Source organism: Candoia aspera, chromosome 2 (genome assembly GCF_035149785.1).
Source record: "Candoia aspera isolate rCanAsp1 chromosome 2, rCanAsp1.hap2, whole genome shotgun sequence".
NCBI classification, from domain to species: Eukaryota; Metazoa; Chordata; class Lepidosauria; order Squamata; family Boidae; genus Candoia; species Candoia aspera.
In genome coordinates, this window is record NC_086154.1 from 11,353,019 (window position 1) to 11,376,452 (window position 23,434).

The window sequence follows — 23,434 nt, forward strand, 5'->3', positions numbered from 1 at the left end:
AGTATGCCCATTTGGAAGGAAAAAGCACAAAATGCTGTAATATAATAACAAAGCTGTTATAATTGGTGCCTCTGAAAATAAGCAAAACAGGCGTGTCACGTTATGAACAGACATCAGCCTATCGGAGCTATTTGACCGCTACAACATTTTCTCTGATGGAAGAAAGTGGTGATGGTCCTCTGTCTAGGACAGCGTTTCTCAACCTTGGCAACTTTAAGATGGGTGGACTTCAACTCCCAGAATTCCCCAGCCAGCATGGCTGGCTGGCTGGGGAATTCTGGGAGTTGAAGTCCACCCATCTTAAAGTTGCCACGGTTGAGAAACGCTGGTCTAGGATATTTGCTATTGCAGCCCCAAATCCAGAGTCTAAGAAGTGTGGCTGTTCAGCCCCAAATGGGTAGCCCACCCTGATATAAAATCAAGAAGCTGGTAGCACCTTTTTCAGCCAACAGATTTTATTAAAAGGCAGAAGCTTTTGTGTGCAGCTCACAAAAGCGTCTGCCTTTTAATAAAGTTTGTTGGTTGAAAAAGGCGCTACCAGATTCCTGTTTTTTTGTCCCATAGACCAACATGGCCCCCCTCCTCCAACGCTTTGGTATAGAAACAGATGCAAGCATATTGTTTTGAAACAAGAATTTCTTTACCACTCTCTGCCATTGCCTTGACCCAGACATCCTGCCCTCCTCTAATAAGCAAGTTAACCCAAAATGAGCCAAGGTGAACGAGGGAGGGAATAAAAACTAAAAAGATCTGATCTTTGCCAGCCTGGCCTTCTGATGATGATTTACAATCAGAAGCCCTTTGCAGACACATTCCCCCAGGCCACCTGTCGACTCTTGCACCACAAGATGCTTGATGCCCTGAAGAAAACGGGAGGAAACGAAATTAGGAGCGCTGCTCACCTGACGTTACGGCTGCCTCTCCAATCTTGTCTTCTGCAGTATGCAATCTCTGATCATGGGTGCTTATATTCTATCCTAGTTAAATGCTTTGTGAATTGACCCTCTGTGAATTTGCTTGTAAAGCTACCAAAGACGATCCACTTGTGGCAGAGAAAGTATGTTCCCTCATTTTGAATTTGCTGCCAGGACAGATGAAGTTGCATGTTTTTTTCTGCAAAGGGCCTACTGTATTTTTGTAAAATTGTATTGCGGAAACCAGGAGTCACCAGGCAGCCCCCCTCCATCCTCTTACTGTCTCACACCTAGCTCCATCACTTAGCTATTTCCTTAGATTTAGACACCTCCCAACTCCAAAGCAACTTTCACACCCTCCTTTCCCTGAGAAAAGACAAGATGTTGGCATCTAAACTCAGGTCTCCGAAAGTTATAGTTCCTTTGGAGCTCTGTGATGCCTTAGCACACAACAGTCTGGGTGTAAAACCAGGGATTGTTTGGAAAGAAAACTGCAGGACAGCGACAACTTCACTCATTTCCTATCCATCCTTAGGATTTAAATTTGTTTTCTTCTGCTACAGTTACCCTGGCTGCTCTTCACACAACAAATTATATCTGGGTTTTGCTGGGTTGTACAATACAAAAATATGGGTTTGTCTTACCATGCTAACCCCTACCCCCAAACAAATGAAGGTTAGTGTTAACCAAACTAAGCATGTACAAATGCACCTGCTCAGTTTAGCGTATTGTGTGAACACCAGCCTCAAGTTCTCATTTGGGGCCGCTGTCATCCTGAGATGGCTTGCAGTTGACACACTGCCAGCTGAGGACCCATTATAGTCATACGTATGTGTATTTGGCTTCAGCAAAGGATCGTTACCTTGTCGTGGTGCTGGAGCTTGAGCACCTCAATGATGCCATGAGCTAAACCGTGAAGGGCCACCCAAGACGGGAAGGTCATGACAGAGAGGTCAGACTAAATGCGATCCCTGGGGAAGGTAATGGCAACCCACCTCAGTATTCTTGCCGTGAAAACTAAATGGATCAGTACAACCAGAGATATGTCGGTATACCATCGGAAGATGAGACCCCCAGGTCGGAAGATGGTCAAAATGCTACTGGGGAGGAACAGAGGATGAGCTCAACTAGCCCCAGACGTGATGACGCAGCTAGCTCAAAGCCGAAAGGACGGCTAGCGGCCGACGGTGCTGGTGGTGAACGGCGAATCCGATGTTCTAAGGATCAACACACCATTGGAACCTGGAATGTAAGATCTATGAGCCAGGGCAAATTGGATGTAGTTATTGGTGAGATGTCAAGATTAAAGATAGACATTCTGGGCGTCAGTGAACTGAAATGGACTGGAATGGGCCACTTCACATCAAATGGCCACCAGATCTACTACTGTGGACAAGAGGACCACAGAAGAAATGGAGTAGCCTTCGTAATTAATAGTAAAGTGGCTAAAGCAGTGCTTGGATACAACCCCAAAAACGACAGAATGATCTCAATTCGAATTCAGGGCAAGCCATCTAACATCACAGTGATCCAAATATACGCCCCAACCACAAATGCTGAAGAAGCTGAAGTAGAGCAGTTCTATGAGGATCTGCAGCACCTACTGGACAACACGCCTAAAAGAGATGTTATTTTCATCACAGGAGACTGGAATGCTAAGGTGGGCAGTCAAATGACACCTGGAATTACAGGTAAGTATGGCCTGGGAGAACAAAACGAAGCAGGACACAGGCTGATAGAATTTTGCCAAGACAATTCACTCTGCATAACAAACACTCTCTTCCAACAACCTAAGAGACGGCTTTATACATGGACTTCACCAGATGGACAACACCGAAATCAGATTGATTACATCCTTTGCAGCCAAAGGTGGCGGACATCTGTACAGTCGGTAAAAACAAGGCCTGGAGCTGACTGTAGTTCAGATCACGAACTTCTTCTTGCACAATTTAGGATCAGACTAAAGAGATTAGGGAAGACCCACAGATCAGCTAGATATGAGCTCACTAATATTCCTAAGGAATATGCAGTGGAGGTGAAGAATAGATTTAAGGGACTGGGCTTAGTAGATAGGGTCCCGGAAGAACTCTGGACAGAAGTTGGCAGCATTGTTCAGGAGGCGGCAACAAAATACATCCCAAAGAAAGAGAAAACCAAGAAGGCAAAATGGCTGTCTGCTGAGACACTAGAAGTAGCCCAAGAAAGAAGGAAAGCAAAAGGCAACAGTGATAGGGGCAGATATGCCCAATTAAATGCAAAATTCCAGAGGTTAGCCAGAAGAGATAAGGAATTATTTTTAAACAAGCAATGCGCGGAAGTGGAAGAAGACAATAGAATAGGAAGGACAAGAGACCTCTTCCAGAAAATTAGAAACATTGGAGGTAAATTCCAGGCCAAAATGGGTATGATCAAAAACAAAGATGGCAAGGACCTAACAGAAGAAGAAGAGATCAAGAAAAGGTGGCAAGAATATACAGAAAACCTGTATAGGAAGGATAACAATATCGGGGATAACTTTGACGGTGTGGTCGGTGAGCTAGAGCCAGACATCCTGAAGAGTGAGGTTGAGTGGGCCTTAAGAAGCATTGCTAATAACAAGGCAACAGGAGACGACGGCATCCCAGCTGAACTGTTCAAAATCTTGCAAGATGATGCTGTCAAGGTAATGCATGCTATATGCCAGCAAATTTGGAAAACACAAGAATGGCCATCAGACTGGAAAAAATCAACTTATATCCCCATACCAAAAAAGGGAAACACTAAAGAATGTTCAAACTATCGAACAGTGGCACTCATTTCACATGCCAGTAAGGTAATGCTCAAGATCCTGCAAGGTAGACTTCAGCAGTTCATGGAGCGAGAATTGCCAGATGTACAAGCTGGGTTTAGAAAAGGCAGAGGAACTAGAGACCAAATTGCCAATATCCGCTGGATAATGGAAAAAGCCAGGGAGTTTCAGAAAAACATCTATTTCTGTTTTATTGACTATTCTAAAGCCTTTGACTGTGTGGACCATAACAAATTGTGGCAAGTTCTTAGTGGTATGGGGATACCAAGTCATCTTGTATGCCTCCTGAAGAATCTGTATAACGACCAAGTAGCAACAGTAAGAACAGACCACGGAACAACAGACTGGTTTAAGATTGGGAAAGGAGTACGGCAGGGCTGTATACTCTCACCCTACCTATTCAACTTGTATGCAGAACACATCATGCGACAAGCTGGGCTTGAGGAATCCAAGGCTGGAGTTAAAATCGCTGGAAGAAACATTAACAATCTCAGATATGCAGATGATACCACCTTGATGGCTGAAAGTGAAGAGGAACTGAGGAGCCTTATGATGAAGGTGAAAGAAGAAAGTGCAAAAGCTGGTTTGCAGCTAAACCTCAAAAAAACCAAGATTATGGCAACCAGCTTGATTGATAACTGGCAAATAGAGGGAGAAAATGTAGAAGCAGTGAAAGACTTTGTATTCCTAGGTGCAAAGATTACTGTAGATGCTGACTGCAGTCAGGAAATCAGAAGACGCTTAATCCTTGGAAGAAGAGCAATGACAAATCTCGATAAAATAGTTAAGAGCAGAGACATCACACTGACAACAAAGGCCCGCATAGTTAAAGCAATGGTGTTCCCTGTAGTAACATATGGCTGCGAGAGCTGGACCATAAGGAAGGCTGAGCGAAGGAAGATCGATGCTTTTGAACTGTGGTGTTGGAGGAAAATTCTGAGAGTGCCTTGGACTGCAAGAAGATCAAACCAGTCCATCCTCCAGGAAATAAAGCCAGACTGCTCACTTGAGGGAATGATATTAAAGGCAAAACTGAAATACTTTGGCCACATAATGAGAAGACAGGACACCCTGGAGAAGATGCTGATGCTAGGGAGAGTGGAAGGCAAAAGGAAGAGGGGCCGACCAAGGGCAAGATGGATGGATGATATTCTAGAGGTGACGGACTCGTCCCTGGGGGAGCTGGGGATGTTGACGACCGACAGGAAGCTCTGGCGTGGGCTGGTCCATGAAGTCACGAAGAGTCGGAAGCGACTAAACGAATAAACAACAAACAAATGTGTATTTGGTGTTTTACTGCTGTACATTTACATTGATGTCTACTCACTCAATTGAAGAGGATTTTTTGAAGCTCTTTACGTTCCACCTAGATATTAATCTCTCTCAACTTCACCTTTTGGTCTTGCTGGTTGAAAATAGGAAACAAATGCATCTAGAAGGCACCAGGTTGGCAAAGACTGCTGTAGCTCATTGATGGACTTAAATAATGGATCTGGCGCAGATCTTCACTGCTTCCTTCCACTTACTCATGCGGACTAACCCTTTCACTAAAGTTGGGCTAACGCTTTATGCTAAACCTTAGTTGGGGGGCTTGGTGTGTTGTGTGTACCCAGCTACTGGGTTTGGGAAAATGCAACTTACACTATTGTATGAATCCAGCCAGTTGTGGCTTCTTAACAAGACTGCATTGCCATCGTGAGTTAGCAGGTGTGCAATTTTGTTGGCACAACAGTCTGTCAAGCTTTGGAAAACTTATTGAGAGTAGTATAGCAGACATCAGCGTGCCCTGAACCTGGTATTTTTGAGAATTGTGTTTATGAAGAGGCAAAATGATCATCATAGGCTTCAAGATTTAAAACACTCTCTCCCTTCAAATGTAAACCAAAATGTGCTACATTTTTGGCCCCAACTGAGCATCCTGCCGCCCACGAACCAGTTTTTACATCCTTAATTGAACATAATCTGTGTATTCTGGTTATGAATACATCTCCCTCTATCCCCATGATGGCTAAATTTTCTTGGAAACCTTTTGGGAGAATTTTAAATTCTCCAAAGGAGCACTATAAATAATGGAAGATCATCAGTGGGAAAAAATATATTTTATTGTTTAGGCAAAACTGTACAAGAGGGAGGGATGGGGAAATTCGAAAGAAATAGATTATATTCCCCCCATCAGCATGGAATTCTGCCTCTTCCCTCGAAGAAGCCTGCCGCCTTGGCCTCCTAGCTCAAGTTCCCTGCTTGCTCTGGCTCCTGACCAAGATTCTGCCTCTCATCATCTAAACCAAAATAAAATCCAATCACCCCCCCCCCACAAGAAACTTTAAAAAAATGCAGCTGTTTTCAGGCTGGAGGAAGATGTTGAAGCAGCCCTATCTGGGGCAGGGATCAAATCATTCCCCAAAATAAGTTGCTTTGTCAAATGTCCTTCGTTTGCAATCTTACTTTCCCACAGCTGCTTTGGGGTGGGGGGAGTTTGGCTTCATGCAGCACAGGAAATCTATCAAGGAAGGGCTGCACCAGGCCTGGTTATCAATAGTACTAGGAATCATCCGGGCTTCAGGTTACCGAATTAGAGAAAGCCAGATAGCCTAAAAAAGGGGCCATTTTGATTCTGGGATAGTGAGATTAAGGTCAGGTCCCATTCAATAGGGAAGGGAGGGCCTTGGAATGAGATGGGGAATGAGAAGCCCAAAAGACAAAACATAGATTAGAAATGAGTTTAAAGCCTGTGTTTTGCAGGTATGGGGAAAAAAAAGGTCTAGTGATTCCAATAATAATACTAATAATAATGATAATAAACCATTTTGCTTTTTTTTAATCACTACAGAATGAAGTCACAGGTTTCTCCTTCCCCAGGGCTGCACTCCTATACTCACTTACCTGGAAAGGCGCTCCACTGAACTCATGGGGCTTACTCCTGAGTAGACATGCATAGGATTCTGCAGCCCGATTCTTCTCTTCCAAACTCTACTAAACTCTCCTTGAAGGGGAGACCATCAAGTTTTAGACCCATTCTTTAAAATACTAACCACGCATTGCGAGTAGGTCTGTTTTGTGGTCTAACAAAGTCTGGTTATTCTCTGGCACAGTGTTTCTCAGCCTTGGCAACTTTAAGATGGGTGGACTTCAACTCCCAGAATTCCCCGGCCAGCAATGCTGGCTGGGGAATTCTGGGAGTTGAAGTCCACCCATCTTAAAGTTGCCAAGGCTGAAACACAGCCCTAGTGTGCACAATTGGAAATTATCCAACCACTTGCCTAGATTGAAATACCCAGTTTATCCTTACTAATTGTCAACAGAACTGCCTGAAGTGATTTATTGTAACGTGGCACTAGAGTAGAGATCAGATGAAACCTTGAATTTGGGCCCTACAATGTTTACTCCACGTAGGGTATACCATTAGGAATTGCCGCCCTTTTAAATCACACCAGTAATTTACCCAAATTACACCCGTGTTTTGAAATTGGAGTAAGAATTGAGACTTGCTTCCGAGTAAACTGTGAGTAGTAAACTAGAGTCCCACAATATGAATACAAATACACCCTTCAGCATCGGAATGCTGCTCAGTGACTCTGACTTTACTCCTTCCCCCACTTTTTTGATGTAGCGTGCCTGGGTGCACAGCTTAAAAACACTGGGCATTGTCCAGGACTCCTATGGATCTATGGCTCCAAGATCCATGGATAGTTTTGCTTCTTAATTAAGGGGCACAGGCCTGTAGGGAAACCCAGTGTCTAATAGCCTTGAACATTAACTATGCCAGATTAAAATTTTCTCATTGCCACCCAGGCTGGGTCTTGTGGGAATGGAAGTCCAGCATCTCCTACCTAGGGCTAAGATACTGAACCAAGAGTAAAAGCATAGTAGTTAATCCTACATGTGCTGTGAAAGTCCTGACAAGCGCTTGTATAAGCAACTGCCCGGTATGAAGATCTTAACGAGTTAATTTAAACAAAGGAATTGATAAACATTTCCTGCATTCAAGAATCTCATTTTCACTGCTACATCCTTTGGTTTCACTAGGAAGATCCAATTTCTAATCTGAAGTCTTTTCTTGTGCAGAGAGATAGGACCCTTTTCGCCAATTTCTATGAAAGGACACTTCCAAATCAGTCCATCAACAGCACCAGCAGCATGAAACTGTTTTCAACAGGGAGACACGAGGTGACAACTGACAGTTTCCATTTGAGAACCTATCATTTGCTGCCTTTGGCTTGCCATATGTGGTGGGGCTCAAATATCATGTTAACCCATAACACGGTTCCTTGTAGGTGTAGTATAGAATGTCGTATGAACCCAACCTCATGCCTTAGTTGACCAGCTATGCTAAAACCCATGGCTTAACATGCCCCAAACCACGGACACATGAACTCTTCCATGCCAAAGTGCGTGTCAGTTGAACAGAGTTGCCTATCAGTTGGAGCAATTTTTCTCAACCTTAGCAACTTTAAGATGTGTGGACTTCATGCTGTCTGGGGAATTCTGGGAGTTGAAGTCCACACTACTTAAAACTGCCAAGGTTGAGAAACACTGAATTGGAGGGTTCTGCCAGAGTATTACAGTACCTGCAGCCATCGTAAAACCAGCAAGCATCAGATTCCTCTCCTAATGCATACTCCATGTAGTTCTGCCCATCAGAAGTCATCATCCCTAAAACTAGCTAACCTTGGCTATCCATCTTCCTTCCCCAATCGTATGCTCTCCAGAAGTGTTGGGCCAACATCACCAGTTGACACAGCCACTGGGCATGGTGCCTGGGAAATCTGGGAACTGTGGTCCAACTCATCTGGAGCACACACATGGTTAGTTTTCATTTGGGTTGTTTTGTGTATTCACATCTTGTGTGAACATTGTATTGTGCAAGCCTGGAATTTTAGTAAGAGCAAAACCAATTAGGAACAAACATCTTTCTTGGTGAATTTGTACCCCTTAAGTCGTTTTTGAAGGTACAGAAAGGCTGTTTGACATCAGCAAAGTTTCAGCTCTGCAAAGAAAGCATCTGGTGGAAAACAAGTGCTTTTCTCTGAAACACAACTGGTGATTTGTGTCAGTCATCAGAATTCTAAGATTCAGGCTTTTTTTTTAAAAAAAAATCATGGCCAACTAAGTATGACATAAAACTAGAAGCTCCAGTAGATATTTTTCCTTTTTTAAACACACACAACAGTTCTCACAAATATTATATATATATTTCTGCTCCATGCATTCTGGTGGTACTGTACTCTCTTAAGGGCAATCTACGTGTGTGTGTGTGTGTGTGTGTAAAAGTTTTGCTATTCTTTTAGCAAAACTTTTAGCCACCCCAGAGAAGGTACAAATCAAGTCAGGAGTGCAGCATGGCACATGGTATTGTTTTCTCAATTAAAATGCACCCCCCTTTTGCCTCACAGAACAAAAAGCAAAAGGTGCTGTCTCTCTCTCTCTCTATATATATATATATTGCAAGGAGGTGATTTTAATAAGGAAAAAGTGTACATCATTCCACCTTAAAAAAAAAAAATCTAACATCTTAATGGCAGATCTCCTGTGCATCTCATTTAGCCATACAGCTACTCCTTATTTGGCCTGTTCAACTAGCCTCTTTGAAGCCACATGTGGAAACCGCACATGGTGGGCCTCCTCTTTCTGAACTGTTTTTTTTCCTTGCTGTGGCAGCAAACCAGCTTTTGTCCTAGGATTACCATCACAAAAAAGCAAAACCATCAATGGGCTATAAAAAATAAAGGCACAACTGACAAAACCAATGCACTCCCCCGCCGTCCCCGTTCCCAGTGCAGGAGACAAAATAGCTGTCACTGGGTCACAAGGAGAAGCATTCAGAGGACCTCTGCCCAGTGGAAACTGTGACACCAATAAAACTTTCACCAGATCAAATACTTTCCCCTCCGAGCTGGCACCAGGGCAATGGAAACCTCAGAATTGCACACTCCATCATAGATAACTGACAAATTTGAGCTCTCTCCAACCCAGATTCATTCATTTCCTACCCCCACCCCTATTACTGTTAGGTCCCAAAACATGAGGGTAGGACTTTGTGCAGGCCAGTGTTTCTTGACCTCAGCAACTTTAAGATGTGTGGACTTCAACTTCCAGAATTCCCCAGCCAGCTACTCTAATCCACCTATTGAAACCGCAACTCCCACAATCCTTTGCCACCGCTCCCACTGGTTAGGGCCCAAGGGAGTTGAAGTCCAGAATTTCTGCCAGGAAACCTTAGAAACTTCTGTATACAAAAAACAATGCAAGAGACTCCCCCCATCCTTTCTTCCCCAAATGAATCCCAGGGCAAAACATGTCTTCAATTTTATAGAAGAAAAATAATAATGATCATAAAAGCAAAGAAAATCTAGAGCAAAACCCAGAACAAGTCACATGGCCAGTCAGGTAATGAGTCCCCCACCCCCCCAACTGTCAAGGGGAAATGGGTTGGGTCAGGTGGGGGGGTCTCACAGCAGCCCCCTCAACCCCCCACAGGGTACACAGAGGTAGCAGGTTCAGAAGTTCTCTGTCCCAAGTCTCTATTGGTTTCTCTTGCCATGAGGTAATAAAGCTATTGGACTGACTAGCGCGGAGCCCTCCAAAGCCTGGGAGAGCTGGTCGGATGTCTCTGTGGATCGGAGGTGTCCCTTTTCTTCCACCGCTGAAAAGTTGCGTCTCATTCTTGTGAAAGTGTCACCCTTCCCTGGCATCCCTTTGGTGCTGGCACCATTCAGGAGCAGATCCTTCCTCCAGTGGTCCATGCCTTTCTTTTGCTATCAGTTGCCAGTCAACCATCTTCTTTTGCATCTTATTTTGGTATCTTCTCCTGCCAAACAGGTTTCTTCTGATCAAAGAGTTGTGAAAAGGTGCCTTCAAGGTCTTTCCTCCCCACTTCCCATCAATCATTTTCTACTGAATCTTTTCTATACTCTCTAAACCAGTGTTTCTCAACCTTAACAACATTTAAGATTTGCGGACTTCAACTCCCAGAATTCCCCAGCCAGCCACGCTGGCTGGGGAATTCTGGGAGTTGAAGTCCACAAATCTTAAAGTTGCCAAGGTTGAGAAACGCTGCCCTAAACACTTTTGGACTACTGGACTACTTGTCTCTCCCTTCCCAATGTAACAACATGTCAAGCTTTATTTATCTAACGTAAATATTCCTGTCCTTGGCTTTCACTTATTTTCCTTTCTGAGATTTTCAAGGGTTTATCTTCCCATCATTTCTACTTGCCTCCTTTTCCGCTATTTTCAAACGTCTAACCTCCTACAGGCCTTCCACCGTGCACCTCTCAACACCCACTCTTGTGGATTTCAGTCTAATTTGTGGTTGTTGCTGTGCTTTGCTGCCTGCCTCTCTGATCATTCACTTTGCACACTGAACTATTTACACACGCACACTTTTCCCCCCCTCCTGGTGAAGAAAATGCCCCTCCGAACTAAGCTGAGATGGAAATGCATTTCAGTGTTTCCCAATATGGCACTCTCTTCTGGTTTGTTCAAATCCTTTCCCCCCTGCCCCCAAATGCCACTTAGCAGGCCAAGAGCAAACAGAATCGGTGTGAGCATTTGGTGTGTTTCTGCCAAGTCCAGATTCTTGCACATCATTGGAACTAATCTGATATCTAATTCACGTGCTTTGCCTTGTGACCACGCTTCTGTTGCAGAGGTCAGGCCCAACTACCGGGTCAGTCCAACACAATACAATTCTGTTTGGAGGCCACTCCATTGTTTTTCTTCCCACACTATTGGAAAAATGTGATTTTACCATCAGAATTTGTGGCATATATACTGTAGCCCCACTTGATAATCCCTGACAATTTTTCAGCAAAGGACAAATCCATCTTCACTGGTTTTCTCACCAGGTAACACTGACAAGGAACTCCAAAGATTCCCAAGGTCAATTTGAAATTTTAAGTTATGTAAATATCTTACTCATTTGGTGTAAGGTTAGTAAAAAATAGCAGGGAGGGATTACAATCACCACAGGCAGAGAACTTAACCTTTCCCCCACTTCCACTTGCCATGCCAAAAATTCTCCCTCCAAAATAAATCAATGGATTTTTTTTTCAATCCAAGGTAATTTCTGCGAAACTTCAAAGGGAGGACAAAAAGATATCTCCTCTTAGCCAATACAGTCCTGTTTGGAGGCCCTTCCATTGTTTTTATTCCAATATTATTGGAAAAATAATATTGCAAAAGCAAATCTTGGCAATAAGCACATCCGCCATTATTAACAGTGGCTCTTTAAGGATGCTCTGAATTTACAGCGACGGACATAACCGTGCCCAATCATTATCTGCGCTATTTTGTACGTTTTCATTTTCTTTCCTTTTTTAAAAAAAGAAATGTAAAAAGTCCTTCTGTCTGGCACACGGTTACCATTTGCACAACCACTACACTGAAAATGTATAGTTCAGGAACCTGCTGATGGAGCTTTGTTTGATTAAGCAGAAAAACTCTAGCCTGGTAACAGAGGAGGCATACACAAGGAAACTAAGCCTCCAGTGTCAGAAAATATTAAAAATGAAAAAGAAATCTCAAAAGGACTATGGACATGTAAGAACTGATCAGACGTAGGATTAGCTGAAAGGGGGACAAAGAAAAGCAGTAAGGAACAGAAAACGAAAGATTTACAGATCCAGCACTTCAGATCCAATGCTGAAAGGAGCTTTGGGGTGGGGATGATGCACCTTAGCACCTCCTTAAAGAAGCTGTGTCTTGCCTTGGGACCGCATGGCAGCTATGCAATCCCAGGAAAATGCAGGTTTGACTTAAGGCCACCCCAACAGGCTGTGACAAGGAGGTTCAGAGCGGCTGTGGGTTTGCAGTTCTCTTAACTTAAAGTGTCTTTTCCTGATAGTGCATGGCACCTGTGTGATCCCAGGAAAAGACACAGCTCCTTTAAGGGGGTGCCAACAGGTGTGGTACACGTGCCCACACACACTGAAGCACACCTTTTTGGCACCAATCCGAAGTGCTGCATGCCCCTATTTCACCACTCACAGCACGGGCACAGCGTAGCATTCATGGTAAGCTGGGTTCCTTAGCTGCCTTTCCCCCCCATTATTCCAGAGCAGAGTTTTTCAGACATTTCCAGGACACAATTAATTGCGAGTTTTTGAAAGAAAAATTCCCAGAATCACTGATCAAGAGGCAAGACGCTAGTGACAGCAAACTGGCTGTGTTCAACTGAAGTTTTTTTCTGAATTTCTTTTGGAACCCCACCAAATTCTCATGGCATCTTCGGGTTCCACCACACACAGCTTGAAAAACCCTGTTCTAGATCATCCAGTCCTGCAGAGGAAGATACACAAACTTTGTGCTTAATACTACTTCCCCTTTCTAAATACGTTTAACTGCTCTAATGGAGTTCTACCACTACCTTTGGGTAAAGGTACATCTTACGTCTAACCTCCTTACCAACATTACTCATCAACACCTTGCCTTCCCACACCTTTTCTTCAAGGTTATCTTCAAGAGAAATGTCTCCTTTCTGATTCAGATGAATTCCACCATAGATCTTCAGATGCAGGAAAACTACTCACATGGAGAGGCATGTAGGATGGTTCAGTCCAAGAAGGGACAGCATTGTGACTCCACACAATCCACTTTCAAGACAGGAGCAAAAGAGCACTTCTTGTTTTCAGAAATAATCCCATAACAGAAGCTACTATCCTTGGTTACAACATAAGAAGGAAGTGCCACCTTGGGTCTAGAGAGGATCCGTATCCAATGGTTTCGTGTCATAGTTAAACTTGACAGGAAGACACCAGTCTACCACCTTGGAATCATCCCATCATGGAGAGATGCCAACATAAGCCCTATCTGGCAACTTTCTTTGCTCATTCTACCACCAAGAGATCAGTCCATATGGCCATCGGATCCTTTGGGGCAGGTGTAACCTATGAGACCGATCCATCAGATTATGATACTGGTTGCAGGTACCACATTAGCTTATCCCTCAACCCCTCCAAATTGATAAGCCATTTGGGACAGCACCTCCCACCCTTTCCCACCCACCTCCCAATAATGTCGCCATACTGGGTCCCCTCCAGGATGCTTAGAGTCACATCTTGGTTACTAAAGATGCCATTCAGGATCACAGAAGGACTACCATCCTATATCAAGTGGGTGCATCTCAAGTGATCTGCCCCAAGGAGTGCTGCCATCTTGAAGCCCCAGGGGTGCACCAGTGGATCCCCTCCCCACCCTTCCCTTCCCCGGCACTGTGATGCTGTGATCCTAAGGCAATGAAAAAGAGTTCTTCCTCTGCCCAGCCCATTCACAACTGGCATTTTTCTCTTCCCTGGCATCAGGACGAACATGAAAGGGGGGGACAGCCAGCACAGCACGATCAGTTGGATGTGTCAGAGTGGACGCTGCCAGGACCTTCTGTTGGAGAGGTTACAGAAGAGGGGGTGGCTGCTTCCTGCCAGCCTCCATTGGCCTAAATGAAAATAAAAAGAAACGACGATGGTAAATTTCCCTTCTCTAAAGAGTTCTTCAGTTTTCAGTCCCCGCCCTGTGAAAATTCCAGTTAATGAACCATCCCTCTGCTTTCTTAAAGTCCTGAATCTACTTCAGATCCATTTGTCTCCTACAAAAATAATCAGTCTTACTTCCCACACGCCCAGCATGGTTATGTTACCCAAGCAACTGTTTGAGAACACTGCAATATCATTTTACATCCATTCCTCTTCTAAAGTACACACAATTCCTAAGCTGGTCATCCGAGACAGTTGTTATCAGAGGAGGGAAAAAAGTCAAATGTGTATATGTCATTATTCATGTACATGCCACAGTTATGTTATTTTCACTTTGCTTGAAACAGGTACTTACATGCAAAAGCAGGTAATACGATAAAGCTGTTCCTGGATTGTTACCGAATCAGCAGCATCCGTAACAAATTGTGATGATACCAAAATAATGACACACGTGTGATGACACCATCTGGCAAATGCTGTCAATACATTCTTGTGCAACTTTTGACACAAGTATAGACGTTGCGCAATCATGTGATGACATCATCAGGCACGTACCGTCATTTGTTTCCCTTGTTCCCCCCTGAAGACACCTATATACAGAATCATGGAAGTGATATTTAGGCAATTCAGGCTGGGTAACTTTCACTGTCTTAATCAAAAATACGTCAGAAAAACAAATCTTACCAGGAGTATGCAAATGTCACAGTTCCACAGAAATGAATGGAAAAGTTGGAATTTATCACTCCAAAAATCTCAGTACTTATTTTGCTTTTCTTAAAGCAAGCTTTGAAGTTTTCTAACAGGCCAGAGGAAACTTTTCACATGGGTACAACTATGTGATCTGAATGGTGCAGGTATTAATTAAAATTTTAAAAAAGCAGAAATCTTGAACGGTCACCCAAGATTTGGGCAGATATAGACAGATAAATACCAGTCCAAATCAATCCACTGTGGGATGAAGGCTCTTCACCGACGGCAGTGGACTGTAATCTACCATTCTGTGGTCTGCAGACACCATCTACGGTGTCACAGCTGCCATGATCCTTGCAGGCATCTCTGCTGTTAACTTCTGCCTTACATTCACTGAAATCTCTGAAATCTGAGTAAGATTTTCAGTTGTGGAGAAGAATTCCATTTCCTTGCCCTTTCATTTGCGACAGGACATTCAGTTGCGCCAAGTAAGCAAAAATGTGCACGTTTATTTAGATCAAGAGAGTTCAGCCTTTTGGTTTAGTAGAAAGAGGAGTCTGGAAGAATAATATTTAGTAACTGGCAGAAGATGTTCCAGCAGTGAGGGGTATATTCTACCAAAACTTACTAGCAGGTCCAAAAATTTTAAACCAGAATTTCTCAACGGAGAACTTTCAGCTCACCATGACGACATTCCTTCTCATTAAATCACAATCTCAAATTTCAGCAATCAGATTCCGATTCAATGTTCGATATTTCAGTGAAAAATATCCTCAATCGTTAAACAGAACCCACGACCTGGAGAGACGGTGGCCTCCCCTTCACTGGGTGTGTTCAAACGACGGTTAGATAGCTCTTCCTGGGATTTAATTTGGCTGCCTTAATTTGAGCAGGAGTTGGGCGCAATGACCTACATGGCCCCTTTCAACGTCATGATAGAACTCATGATAGAACGTCAATGATTCTAATGTGACCACCAAACCAATTAGGAATGGTTTATTTACTTTGCTTGAATCAGGGATTCTGGCTATTGCTGGAGAAGCCAGGAATCCAACTGACAAATCTGGTTTCCTGTTCTGGATGGTGGAGGAGTAACAAGCAAAGATCCAGGGTTGAGGAATCTTCCTGGTTTGTTAAGCATTGGTACTAACCAACAGGATCACAGAATGGACTATGTATGCACTGGCCCCTGCGTTTTTACAAAATGAAGTTTCTCCTGATGTCTGCCAGTTCTAAACGAATTCAGCGACAATAGCTGCTGGGAAGGAGCTGTTTTTGGGTTTCTCAGGACTAGATAACTGACAAACTAGGTGGTTCTTTAATCTAAGATCTCTTTGTTTCCACCTGATTACACAAGCACACTCAGGCAAACAGTCTGAAATGGTGCTGCCTGGGTCAGAAGTGACCTCTTCAGTGACTGGGACATATCTATCTCTTGATCTAAACTCACCCTCATTTCTCGTGGGCTGTACATCTGGTTGGCAGCCATACTGTCCCCATAGCCACCAGGCCCCATGGAGTGACGCATCGACTCCACCTAGGAATTAAACACACAAAAGGTAAAGAGAATATAAGCTTGGAAGGATGAAGGGGAGATGGAGACATATCCAGCAGGGTGGAATTTTTTCATTACCAATTCTACGCACAATATATATTTTGCCATATATTTCCCCTATTCTCCCTTTTCAAGCAACGTAGCACTTCAGAAAGAAAAAAAGTGATGCAAGGGAAACAGCAATTTAAACTTCTCCCCAGTTCCCACAGCCAAGAAACTGACATTAGACTCTATTATCTTTTCACAGAGCTGTAAAGACTTGGCCTTTTCCCCATGCGATGGACCAAGATAGTAGGTGAGCCTGTTCTCTTGGGAGAATACATTCTTGTTATACCTGGCCTTGACTGTGTTGTTATATTGTTTTATTGTTATATTGGCTTTGCATTATAGCTATTTTTGGCTTGATTGCTATTTATTTATATATTCATTCACTATCGCATTTCTATCCTCTGGAATGAGGTCCCCCCAGAGATCCAGATGGCTCCACTCTGCTGTCGTTCAAAAGAGCAATGAAGACCTGGTTCTTCACCCAGGCCTTTGCGAGGGATAGCGGGACCCCTTGCTTCATTTCATCTGTCTGTTGTTCTTGCCACCTTTTATTGATCTTAATTTCTTTGTCTGATTGTTGAGAGCCGCCCAGAGTTGTCGGGAGTCAGGTGGCGTACAAATTTAATACCGCCCAGAGTCCCTCTTTTGGGGGAGATGGGCGGTAACAAAATTTGAATAATAAATAAATAATGTCCTGCCAGAGTCATAAAAAAAAAACCTCTCAGTGGCTCACAATAACAAAGCCAAAAAATTAAAACAACACAGAATGAAAAGTATATTATAAATACTCAAAAACCCACAAAAACAATACCAGTATTAGATCCCTGAGTGCTCCGGAAACGTTCTGTTTTTAACTTTATCAGAGCTTATCAAACCTCCAAAGGGAGGCCATTCCAGAGAGCTGGCCCCATTGTGGAAAACACTTCAGGGATTCAGCACCCCCCCCAAAAACCTCCCAGAATTGAGGGACGACAAACCGCTTCTCCAAACACAAAGAGGCCAGGGCAATTCTAGCGCAGGTAACTTGGCACCAAGCCATGAAGCACTTTATAGGTTAAAACCAGCCCTTTAATTTGCATTTTATTGATGTATTCTGGCCAAAGTCACAAACTGTGAGTGGGGTGGTTTTATACATTCTTTATATGTATAAGTAAGCTGGGACTATTTGTTTCAGGCAAATATAATCAACTTAAAAAGACAGGCTGTGTAAACTTTTTAAGTTAACATGGAAAATGACTTTTGCGAAACAGGACTTACTTGTAAGTGAACATTACGGAAGTCTGCTGTGGGGCTAAGGGCATTGTATGGCGTGAAATTTCCATCCTTTAGGTCAGTGTTTCTCAACCTCAACAACTTTAAGATGTGTGGACTTCAACTCCCAGGATTCCCCAGCCAGCATGGCTGGCTGGGGAATCCTGGGAGTTGAAGTCCACACATCTAAAAGTTGCTGAAATTAAAAAAAAAAAAAAAAAAACTGATGTAAAGGATGGAAATCCAAGAGACCTTATGTTCTCAAATGGGTCTGACTAAATGTCCCACCACACTGAATCAATACAGTTATTTGTTCTGGTAATGGGGGATGATGGGAGATTGGTCCAACATTTCTGAACAGCCCTTGAGAAGGCAGTGGTTAAATAAACTCTAGCAATCCACAGAAGCTGTTATTGCCTGTCTGAAAAAACATGCCCTATTTGGTACCTTCTTTTTTCATCCCCTGTTATACAATCACATCAAGATCCTTAGAAAGAGCTTTCCAAATAAAGATACATGCTCCTGTAAGTCAAGTTCCTGGAGACCTCATGGGTATCTTGAAGTAGTCTTCTTGGCAGCTGTGCAGAAAAGTTCAGCGACTGCCTTCTTCAAGGATTTTTTTTTCCGTCCTAGTCTAGCCTGCAGACCTGAGAATCCCTGGATAATAATTATGATTATCGTCTTCTCAAATATCCAAACGTCGCTGTGCCAAAATCCCACTAATGAAAACAGGCCAGCTATCATCTCAGCAGTGGCCGGGTGATGCTCTGCAGGCGCTGTTAAGTCCCAAGTGGGGCAATGAACATTGCTGGCCATTCCAGATGCCCGGATTTGTCCAAGAAGCAAGGGAACTGACCTGTGACGTAGAGTAAGAGTCTCCATTTAGACCCTGCAGGCCCATGAACATATCCCCCGAACTCGAGAGATTGAAGGAGCCACCGGAGCCTGCCAGGAAATTGAGAAAAGATGGGAGAAAAAGAGCAACAGGGTGACTGGGTGGAAAATGCAGCTCTTTCTAGGAAAGAAAAGATTAATGCCGCTACCAAGTTAATTAGCTGAAGGTGCAAGCCAAGAGCCCTAAGCTTCTCCCAGGTGTCAGCCTTGCGAAGCGCACCCGGAAGTACTGGGTCTATCTTTATTGAAAGGTTACATTAACAGAGTCTTGCAAGCCTGAAAGTACCTCTCCCCCCTGTTGCCTTTGCAGCCCAAGAAACTAGGGAGGGTCCCTTCTGAGACGTTTGCCACGCCCCCATTCCCACTGAGGACTCAGCTGCCTCTCATCTGACTGTCGCCTAGTCTGCGACTCTTCCTCCTGTCTCCCAAGGTCACTCCCCAAAACCATTACACCAGACCAGAAAAGGGGTGCATGTATAAGTGGGCTGGGGGCAAGGAAGGAGGAGGGAAGAAAGCGTCTATGTCCGCACTCAGTAAGGATCGCCACTTGATGGGAATGGGGGGGAAGAGCTGGGAATGGAGGCTCTCCTGAGGGACTCCAACGTTTACTGGAGGAGGCAGTTCCATGCTTCTCCAATCCCAGCAAGGACTCCTGCACCAACATGGGGTGTAGCGGAGTTTCGGGGAGGAGGGGAGTTACCCGCGGAGGAGGGGGTGTTGGGAGAGTCGCCCCCGCTCTGTGCGGCGCTGACAGCCGTTTTCACGGCGTAAATATTGGCTTCCTCTTGGAACTTGCCGATGTTCTTCTTATAGCGGATGCGTTTGTTCCCGAACCAGTTTGAGACCTGGAAGGAGGGAGGGGGCGGAGGTCAAAATGGAGGGACAGGAAGCGGGACGGGAAGGAGGGGAAAGAGGGGTGAGGAAGGAAGGGAATTATGGATCGACAGGTCAGCCAAACCAGGACCCTTTCCCCCTGCCGACCTTCTTTCCCGAAGTGACCCTACCGTCTCTTGCAGACGGTCTTGCAGCCTGCTTGGATCAGCTTCAGACCTGCCCCCCGCATTCGTCCTGGTACCTGCGAGACGGTGATGCCACATTTCTTGGCAAGCTCCTCCTTGGCCTCCTCGCTGGGGTACGGGTTGCTCAGGTGCGAGTAGAAGTATTCATTGAGGACCTCGGTGGCCTGTTTGCTGAAATTGCGTCGCTTCCGCCTGCCCGTTGCGTGCGACGAAGGAGGGGAATGGCGGCCAGTTAGGCAAAGCGATTGCCAGTTAGGTATCAGCAACAGTCGAAGGGGAAAACCCACACAGGATCAAGAAGGGGGAAATAACGGAAGCGAGGAGAAGGAAGAGTTAGCATTTATAGGTATATTAGTAAAACTAGAGAGAGCAACCATCCTTGCAACATACTGGTTGACAGCAGATGGCAAAAATAACCTGTTCAAATACAGCTAGTCCTCAGGTTACGATGACAATTGGGACCAGAAGTGCCATTGCTAAGCAACATGGCTGTACAGCGCAATGTCACGTGACTGCATTTCTTAGCGACAGTGATTCCGGCAGTCCCAATTGCTGTCATTAAGCGAGGACCGCCCAGGTCCTTAAGCAAGGACCTCACGTGACCGTGACTTCCAACTTCCTGCCAGCTTCCCCAGGGACTTTGCTTGTGGGAAACTGGCAGGGAACGCCAGAAATCACAATCATGTGACCAGCTTGCTGTGACATCGTAATTGCAATCCAGGTGCCGAACAACCAGATCACAATCACGGGACTGTGGGGATGCTGCAATGGACGGAACTCCGAGGACCGGTCATAAGTCCCCCTCGTTCAGCGCCACCACAAGTTTGAATGGTCGCTGAACAAGTGGACATAACCCAAGAACTATCTGAGATAGTGCTCATTTAGCAACTGCCTTCTTTAGTGACCATTTACAGTTACAACAGTGATGAAAAAGTAACTCTGCGACCAATCCTCGCATTTATGACCTTTCTAGGCCTGTAAAGCAAAAGAAAGCTGAAGTAAGATCATAAGCACAGTCATAGTTGCACTTAGCGACCCCTTCGCTTAATGACCGAGTTGCTGATCCCAACTGTAGTTGTTAAACGAGGACTACCTGTATTGCAAAATAATATATATGAAAGTTTGCTGTTTGCATAACATACACACTTTCAACTGTTTGCATACGAGACACACCTTGTAATTTGCATAACATACACACTTTCCACACATACACTTTCAACACTTTCAACTGGCTTTCAACTGTTCTTGACACAATTTTAAACAGTAGGAAGTATGCACAGTTCCATAGGAATCTATGATATGTTTGTACTTCCAGAGACAGGGGGTTTAAATAAGTATGTATTTATTTATTTTATTTGCCAACCTTTATATGTTGCCAATGCTTCCGAAGTCAGGTGTCTCACAACATATGGACAGTTGCCCAAATATATAAGTCAGCATAATGGAGTAAGAGGTCTTGGGCAAAACGGAATATCAAACTCCATTTATGAAACTTTCAATCCCAAGCAAGATTGCCTGGGGCCAGATCCCTCTCCTAGTCATTCAGCGTTTTCTCCCCTTGTGCTTTTTAATCAATTACCGCTGAATTGCAGTTTTATTGCATTACTATGGTTAGCCTTCATATGTTATATTTCTATACATGAATGCATCTTTATAGTAAGCATTTTAAGGTGCATTCGTGTATATAAATAGAGGTGGTACATACACTAAATAAATACTGTAAAAGGGAAGTTCGCCCGCCATGCTTGCTGGTATCGCTGTGACATAACCTCTGATGGACATGAGGAGGAGCAAACTTCCCTCTCAGCTGCAAAGCTGCAAGAAGTGGGGAGCATCCCAGACCCCAAGTTCAGGAGGACAATGAGGTGTGGCAACTACATCATGCAAGGTAAATATGCCAGCAGAAACCCTCATGCAGAGACCTCTTCTTCGTACAGGGAGAGTTCCTGACTTGTTCCCTAACATTCTTTCTTGCAGGCAAAGGAAATGATTGATCCCAATTATGTGTTTTTTAGGGGTACCACATCAGTGTTTTACTGTATTAAATTAATGGCAAAACCCAAAGTTCCATGTTCCATGTTCACTCCAATCTTTGGAATAAATTATAATTATACTTTTCAGGTTCCTATATATTTTAGAAGTTTATCTTTAATTACTTAAAGATTAATAATAATAATAATAGTAGTAGTAGTAGTAGTAGTAACTTATGCCACCCGACTCCCAGCAACTCTGGGCAGAATAGCCCAGAGGGTGGAATAACCAGATTTCTAAAGCCAGATTAAATGTGTTGCCATCAAAGATGTTATATGGCAGATTTCAGAAGATTCCCATCTCTCAAAGATTTGCCCCTGTAATGATACTGACCTGTGATAATTTCCGACTGCATTATGATTTCTACAAATTTTTAAAACCGAGGCCAGGAAGAGATATTTCTGAATATGTTTAAAGTTTTACTCTCAGATAAAAATCCTAGAATTACTGTGGCAACAGGGGCATTTTTAACTCTGGCTATATCCCATTTTCTCTTTCTGTTCCTTGGAAATGCTTCTTTTCATCAAACCGGTGTTTCTCAACCTCAGCAACTTGAACATGCTGGCTGGGGAACTCTGGGAGTTGAAATCCTCACATCTTCAAGTTGCTGAGGCTGAGAAACACTGCCTTAAACTATTGGGGGGGGGGACGACTTCGGTGACCCCAGCATTGGGTCCGGCCAGCAAGGCCAGCCCAAAATTCGCAGGCTGTTAAGTAAAATAACCACCTGGCATCCAGGAAGCGGGAGCGCAGGATCATGACAGCTTCACACGTGCTCTGCTTCAGCTGCATCTGGATAGAGCTGAACTTCCGGTGGATGATGCTGACCATGCGCTCAATCTCCTTAGGTGACACCGGGCGTGTGCGGCTTTGCTCTCGAAGCAAATTCATCACATGGGTAGTGAACTCATTGCAAGCCTTCATGGGACGAGGAGCGGAAAGCAAGAAGGAAGAGGTGAGTCAAAAGTTATGGCGGAGGAACTCAACACCCCTCTCATCAATAGCAGTCTATCTGTCATGAGCACTCATGGTGAGCAGGAGGGGGCCCCTATCCAGGGGGGAAAACGCATGCGTAGTACTGAGGAGTTGAGCAGCCATTCAAAGAGACACAGAACAGACCCGCCTTGACTTCTGGGGTTTATCTGTATGGGTTTCCCACGCTTCTTCAGTTTGTTAGGATTTTCTATCTAATGTAGCAGTAATAAAACACTAGAGACCTATTTCTCATCTCTGCGTGGTTCCTGCTTGTCAGGACACTATCCTCCATGCTAGAGATTCATCACCTCTGGCCACTGAGTCTTAGCCTGCACCTCCAGCTAATCAACTTAGTAAAGGTAAAGGTAAAGGTTTCCCTTGACGTAAAGTCCAGTCGAATCCGACTCTAGGGGGCGGTGCTCATCTCCGTTTCTAAGCCTTGGAGCCGGCGTTGTCCGTAGACACTTCGGGGTCATGTGGCCAGCATGACGACACGGAACGCCGTTACCTTCCCGCCGAAGCGGTACCTATTGATCTACTCACATTTGCATGTTTTCGAACTGCTAGGTGAGCAGGAGCTGGGACGAGCAACGGGAGCTCACCCCGCCGTGCGGTTTCGAACCGCCGACCTTCCAATCGACAGCTCAGCGGTTTAACCCGCAGCGCCACCGCGTCCCTTCTTAGTAGAGGTATTAATCTCCTAGAAAAGGCTGCATTTTCCCATTCACCCTGTTGCCTGCTGTGGCCCTTAAAAAGCACTAACTGTGGCTGCCGAAAACACAGACGCCGATCCCTCCTGT

The 23,434-nt window shown here is 44.4% G+C and overlaps 1 protein-coding gene across 2 annotated transcripts in view; it reads right to left on the bottom strand.

Annotated features, from left to right (window-relative positions):
- Window positions 1-11,092: 11,092 nt before the first annotated feature.
- The window catches only part of PBX2 (PBX homeobox 2), a 33,986-nt gene continuing 21,644 nt past the window's right edge, over window positions 11,093-23,434 (bottom strand). Inside the window, exons 4-9 of one of the 2 annotated variants that reach the window (XM_063296298.1) lie at window positions 22,387-22,577; window positions 19,685-19,820; window positions 19,406-19,454; window positions 18,572-18,660; window positions 16,312-16,398; window positions 11,093-14,134 (exon numbers count right to left, since the gene is read on the bottom strand). In XM_063296298.1, the coding sequence (XP_063152368.1) occupies window positions 14,042-14,134; window positions 16,312-16,398; window positions 18,572-18,660; window positions 19,406-19,454; window positions 19,685-19,820; window positions 22,387-22,577 (645 nt within the window). In that variant the 3' untranslated portion in view covers window positions 11,093-14,041. Of the gene's footprint in view, window positions 14,135-16,311; window positions 16,399-18,571; window positions 18,661-19,309; window positions 19,455-19,684; window positions 19,821-22,386; window positions 22,578-23,434 lie in introns of both variants that reach the window. The other variant, XM_063296297.1, reaches the window with a different exon arrangement.